General features: G+C 38.0%; 1 protein-coding gene across 2 annotated transcripts in view; it reads right to left on the bottom strand.

Moving 5' to 3' along the window:
* Nucleotides 1-1,985: 1,985 nt before the first annotated feature.
* LOC117335718 (scaffold attachment factor B1-like) overlaps nt 1,986-7,009 on the bottom strand; it is a 30,040-nt gene continuing 25,016 nt past the window's right edge. For both annotated transcript variants that reach the window (XM_033895895.1, XM_033895902.1), the window contains exons 16-20: nt 6,244-6,336; nt 5,714-6,016; nt 5,137-5,435; nt 4,696-4,896; nt 1,986-4,100 (exon numbers count right to left, since the gene is read on the bottom strand). In XM_033895895.1, coding sequence (XP_033751786.1) covers nt 3,751-4,100; nt 4,696-4,896; nt 5,137-5,435; nt 5,714-6,016; nt 6,244-6,336 — 1,246 coding nt within the window. In that variant the 3' untranslated portion in view covers nt 1,986-3,750. The remainder of the gene's footprint in view (nt 4,101-4,695; nt 4,897-5,136; nt 5,436-5,713; nt 6,017-6,243; nt 6,337-7,009) is intronic.

The raw sequence follows: 7,009 nt of genomic DNA, 5'->3' as shown, positions 1-7,009 counted from the left end.
GGCCCAATATCAAGTCCCTGGGCCTCTTGGTTATTAAGAAGAAGACATTTGAAGAATATAGCCTATTTGACCAATATGACCTTCAGTGAAGGTCAAGGCAATTCATTTGAACAAACTTGGTAGCCCTTCACCCAAGCATGCTACAGACCCAATACCAAGTCCCTGGGCCTCTTGGTTATTGAGAAGTTGTTTGAAGAATATAGCCTATTTGACCCATGTGACCTTGAATGAAGGTCAAGGTCTTTTATTTGAACAAACTTTGTAGCCCTTTACCGTAGCATGCTACAGGCCCAATATTAAGTCCCTGGGCCTCTTGGTTATTGAGAAGTTGTTTGAAGAGTATAGCCTATTTGACCCATTCGACCTTGAATGAAGGTCAAGGTCATTTATTTGAACAAACTTTGTAGCCCTTTACCGTAGCATGCTACAGGCCCAATATCAAGTCCCTTGGCCTCTTGGTTATTGAGAAGAAGTTGTTTGAAGAGTATAGCCTATTTGACCCATTCGACCTTGAATGAAGGTCAAGGTCATTTATTTGAACAAACTTTGTTGCCCTTCACCCCAGCATGCTACAGGCCCAATATCAAGTCCCTGGGTCTCTTGGTTATTGAGAAGAAGTCGTTTGAAGATTATAGCCTATTTGACCCATGTGACCTTGAATGAAGGTCAAAGTCATTTATTTGAACAAACTTTGTAGCCCTTCACCCCAGCATGCTACAGGTCCAATATTAAGTCCCTGGGCCTCTTGGTTATTGAGAAGTGGTTTGAAGATTATAGCCTATTTGACCCATGTGACCTTTAATGAAGGTCAAGGTCATTTATTTTAACAAACTTAGTAGCCCTTCACCCCAGCATGCTACAGGCCCAATATCAAGTCCCTGGGCCTCTTGGTTATTTAGAAGTCGTTTGAAGATTATAGCCTATTTGACAAATGTGACCTTGAATGAAGGTCAAGGTCATTTATTTGAACAAACTTTGTAGCCCCTCACCTCAGCATGCTACAGGCCCAATATCAAGTCCCTGGGCCTCTTGGTTATTGAGAAGAAGTTGTTTGAAGATTATAGCCTATTTGACCCATGTGACCTTTAATGAAGGTCAAGGTCATTTATTTGAACAAACTTAGTAGCCCTTCACCCCAGCATGCTACAGGCCCAATATCAAGTCCCTGGGCCTCTTGGTTATTGAGAAGACGTCGTTTGAAGATTATAGCCTTTTTGACAAATGTGTCCTTGAATGAAGGTCAAGGTCATTTATTTTAACAAACTTTGTAGCCCCTCACCCCAGCATGCTAAAGGCCCAATATCAAGTCCCTGGGCCTCTTGGTTATTGAGAAGAAGTTGTTTGAAGATTATAGCCTGTTTGACCAATGTGACCTTGAATGAAGGTCAAGGTCATTTATTTGAACAAACTTTGTAGCCCTTCACCCAAGCATGCTACAGGCCCAATATCAAGTTCCTGGGCCTCTTGGTTATTGAGAAGAAGTCGTTTGAAGATTATAGCCTATTTGACCCATGTGACCTTGAATGAAGGTCAAGGTCAATTATTTGAACAAACTTGGTAGCCCTTCACCCCAGTATGCTACAGGCCCAATATGAAGTTCCTGGGCCTCTTGGTTATTGAGAAGAAGTTGTTTAAATGAAAAAGTTGACGCCGGATGGCCGGACAGACGGACGGACGACGGATGCCGCACCATGGCATAAGCTCACTTGCCCTTCGGGCATGTGAGCTAATAATAATACATTTGAAATCTTAACTTGCTATTTCCTCTAACAACTTATTAGCTGAACTGGTTACAAGAAACCTGGAGTTAATGCCATTACTCTGGTCTGGTGTCGCAGAGATTTATACTGTTGTATGCCTTGGTTTGAGGATTTAGATGATTTATCACTACTCTGTTGACTGGTTCAATTTCTCATTTAAACGATAATGGATTCTTAAAAGTACTTTATTGGTACCCTAGTCTTCAAACAAAAAACAAACAACAATTTCAATTTCTTTAGACATATTTCATTTCACTTCCAATGACAATTACAAACATCACAAGCTGACGACCTGATAAGAATGTTGAAATGATGTGGATGATAAGAATGTTGATGAAATAAAATGAACGCTGACTGATGAACATAGTGATGCTATTGACTGTAAAAAATCTCCACACATACTTGAACACAGTAAAATGATAATTGGTCGAGTGTATGAGTCATACTCCATGGAATTCTAATATTTGACACATAATTCTTGGATATTTATATCCTGGGATTTGAATCATCTGTCTAATGAGCTTTGCCAGTGACTGAATAACAGGTGAAATCATTGACATATAACATACATAAATCGCAGTAGATGTCGGTCATCTTTTTAAAATCTGTTTCAATGATCAAGTTTCTAGATTAAAATGAAATATAAATTTACCTCTTTATTAGATATGGGAACCGAAAGAACATATCTTTATCTCATGCAATGCTCAAATAAAATATAATTTCATATTTACTTAACAGATAAAGAAAGGTTATCGAGTTACCTTGCCTTACACCAAATATTGATAAGTTATACAAATACTTTTACATTTACTACTGTGTTTTGTATTAATATCTTGATTATATTAGTTGCCAATATTTTTTATTGAAATCAGTCATGCCCGAAATTCAAAGTTTGTTTCATAGAACATAACAATGTTTTTCACTTTATGAGGTTTTTCCAGTTGAAATTTTGTAAAACGCCTTATGCACGACCTCAGAGCAAAGACTATGCTAGGTCGGCAAGGAAGCAGCCAGACCATCCGTAACATGCTGCGATGTCATCGAGTGTTTGCAAGGATGCCTTATACAGGTCCCATTTTAAGGCGACATCATCACACTAATCGCCTCGATTGGGCTCTGTGACAACTGCGATGACTCTTATGGCAGTTGAATAATGTTTTGTTTTGTGCCGGCGTTGTAATGGAGTGATTCTTGCCAAAGGCGGTCACAAATGTTACTAACATCATTCTTAGAGACATGACCACTATATGTCTTGTACATCACACAAAATCACTGAACCATAACAAATTTTGGTCAGCATTTGAAAAGTAGACATCCTACTTCAATATTTGACCCCTCATTTTCTATATTTTACTAGAACCTGACATAGCTACTGCTGTTTCAAATTTTGATAACCTTTCTTTTTTTGTTAAGTATACATGGACATGATCCAGGTGAATACTTTCAAAATTTTAAGTACAAGGTACCTTTTGATTCCCATTCAAAAGCACGACAAATTGAGAACAAAAAAAAAAACAAAAAATAAATCACAATGTACACCAATGGACACAAGATGTATGGAATTCTCTCATTTCTTCTGTGCCTTGCAATTCAGTAAACTGTCAATATTTGTATTAGATAAATTTTATTTATAAGATTTATCCTTCAATATATGACTTATTCCAATGGTAATGCTCTTGAAACTGTATTCTCTGATCACATGGTACCTCATGGTCTATTAAACCAAGACCAAAGATTGCATTTCATCTTCACTGATAAGCATGACCAAACTTCAGACTGACGACTACCTATGAGAATCCAAAGGCCCTATTTACCGCAATGATATCGAAGAGGTCATACCTTTAATTTAAAGTCATCAATTAAAAATGTATTGTTCCTTCATTAACAAGCATTACATGTTATATTTTCAACCATTTTGTACAGCAAAAGATGAGAAATTCTTAGTGTATCTGTCTTTCCACACAAAATATTTTCCATGCATTAACAGTTCTCAGTATGTGCGTCGTATTGCACCAGTCTGCATTTTGTAGGCGTCAAACCTGGGTTCAGGCTGACGTCCTGTTGCAATGTTGCTTATGATCATACCAGACTGTTGAGGAACAGATGTCATGTACACATTTGGTGGAACGCTGATCAGGCCAGTTGCAACAGGCTGAGTGAAACTTGTGGGCCGTGCCTCCTGTTGCATGGTCACCCCACCTGACCAGCGATCTTGCTGCTGAGGGGCCACACGCTGATCCATATTGCTGTGTGTGTTGTGTGTATTCCAGCTGTTGTCCATCTTACTACGATTGTCTGTGCCTGACCCCCACTGCCGGTTCTGGCTCTGTGGGGCATTTCCTGGAATAAAATCAAACAAACTCTAACCAGTCTATTTTAAAGGTGTTCAGAAAAATTCTTCAGATTCTTAAATTAAAACGTTGGATTAGAACACAGAACAGTGTTACATGTATCATGTCTATGACTTGAAAATTAATTGATAAAACACTAAACACAATTTTATCAAGTGCACTCACTGCAGGGCAAATAACAAATGTAGGGCATATTGTAAGTATGAAGATAGCTGGATCCAAAAGCTGTCATGATACAAATCCAAAACAAATAGCGATTTTGTTTTGTTATTCATATTATTCATTTATGCTAAATTGTTACAGAGGCACCTGAAAATCTATGTACATTGTATCTATGAAAATTCAAATATGTCCGTAATATTCGTGTCTAATATACAATATATGTAAAATTCATATAAATGTATTTATAAACAATACAATTCAATTGTAACTGTGTTCATATCGTCTAATAGACAATTTGTCACACTATCATGTCAGATAGTCGGGCCTTCACCATTCATACACTGAAACATACTTTACATGCAAAATGAAATGATGGAACATTTTATATACTAGGTTATAAATACCAGTTTACAGAAACTTACCTAGAAGGCCTGCACCACTGTTGTGGCCACTGAAGCCCTTGTTACCACCACGGTTACGGTCATCTTGGACGACATTGGAGTAGTTGCCATGGCCACCTCCGTGGCCACCTCCATGGCCACCTTGCCAGCTGTCACGTCCTCCCCCAGACATGTTGTTCTGACCTCTAACAACAACTCGGGAATCACCTTGCTGGCGTGTATCTAAATTACACCAAACATACAATTATAGCTGTGTGCTTCATAGTTTTTTCTTTGAGACTTTGGACTCATTAATGTTGTTTAATACGAATGTACAACAAAAATGAATCAAAACAGTCATTTATAAATTAATAAAAAATGAACCTAACAGTATTCACAACATTACGGCTGCAGACTTTTGTAAAAACACTAAATGAAAACTTTTCCAAATTAATTTTCTTTTGCACCATAAGACTACCTCACCTCGGTCAGATTTCCAGTCACCCCTGTTGTCTGTGTGTCGTGGAGATGTCACTCTCATATTGTGTCCGCCTCCTACAGCTCCCATGTTGCGGTTGTCTCTCTGGTTGTCACGGATATTCCCACCTCGTCGGTCATCCTGAGCCATATCTACACCTCGTCTCTCATCCCTTACATGTTCCCGAGACTGGTTGCGGTTGAAACCAGTGTCTCGTCGATCGTCGCGCATATTGTTTCTGTCGTGTGACCTGTTGGCATTGTCATGTGTCTGAGCATGGTTCACATTCCTGTCATTGTACGTTCTAAAAAGCAATATTGATACTTCAATTCTGGTTCATAGATTTCTTGAAATATACTGAATCCTATACATCAGTTGCTGCTAGCATTTACTCTTTTCGATAAAGCTTTACAAATGTTTGGATGATGGCAAGAGAACAAAAATACATGTATTCTTTGTTTGAATCAGTATTTGTGAATAATGTTAATCATGTGATATCATACTGGAAATAAATATTACAACATGATCATTGATAAATCAGCCACGATTTATAAGAAAGCGAGGACTGATTGTGACACCCACCTTGCAAATCTGTCATCTGTACGGCGGTCATCTCTCTGATCATCACGGAAGCTATCATCACCCCGACCACCACTTCGTCGGTTTTCTTCAAACTGCCTTCCACTTCCCCTATTTTCATTACTACGGTTGTCCTGTACCCGGTTCACTTCCCTACGATCATATCGCTCCACCTTACGCTCAAAGTTACCACCACCAGAAGCACCACTACCAGAACTACGGTCATTGAAGCGATTGTTGCTGTCACGATTTGGTCGATTTTCTCTAGCACCCTTATCTCGTGTTTCATTTTCGTTGAATCTGTTGCTGTTAAAGAAACAAGAAAACAATGCATGTGTACGTGTTTTAAGGACCATACGTAAGATAAGAATTTGGCTAACTTACATATCATAAACCAATTTCATAATATCAAAATTCAACTGCACAAAACTTTCCATGAAATTAAGCTGTAAGAAGTTTGAAAGACCATGAAGGCACTGAAAACCTTTGTTATTTCTGAGTGTACAGTACATGATCAGTTGTCGAACACTTACGCACGCTTAGGTTGTGACCACTCATTGTCTCGAGAACCACGCGACTCATAAGTACGCTTCAGTGCTGCTCGTCGCTGCTCTGCCTCTGCAAGTCTAAACAAAAACCAAACCATTCACATCAAAAATAATTTCTTTCTTTTTTGCTTTAAATATAACTAAAGAAAAACAAGAAATGGCAAAAGTTTAAAAGACAATATTAACAAATTGAAAAGACTCAAAAAATTGATTTGTACAAGCACAAAAAAGCTATTTATAGATAGTTTAACACATCTGAAATAAAGCAGCTGTTGAATAAAAGCAAAGTGAGTGGGGGCTGACATAGATATCACCTAACCCCAACATCAATAACATAAATCTGTTTAGTGTTCATGAGGTACACCAGCTTCTTATTCTAAAAGAGGTCAAGTGCAACCTTTGATTCTTAGCATTGATTAATTACCACCAAAACCTAATTAACCTTTGATCTTTAACCTTGACCAATGGCCAACAATATCTAATTAAGTATAGAACTTGTCCTGTGATCTTTTAGCATACATATGAACAAAATCAGACCAGTATCTTGCTCATAAGATTTTTTTTTTTATTTATACTAGAAAATGTCTTTAAATACCCCCACTGCCATTTGATATCCCGAAACATAAAGTCAGAAGTATACTCATAATCAACCTTTGTATAGAGGTTGATAAAAAACTTCCAAGAATGAGATTTCTAGGTGTTAAATTTGAATCAAGACAAGACAGAATGTGATGCAAAGCGAAGAGACAGG

Source organism: Pecten maximus, chromosome 1 (genome assembly GCF_902652985.1).
Source record: "Pecten maximus chromosome 1, xPecMax1.1, whole genome shotgun sequence".
Lineage (NCBI taxonomy): Eukaryota > Metazoa > Mollusca > Bivalvia > Pectinida > Pectinidae > Pecten > Pecten maximus.
This window is presented reverse-complemented; position numbering and strand designations above follow the sequence as displayed.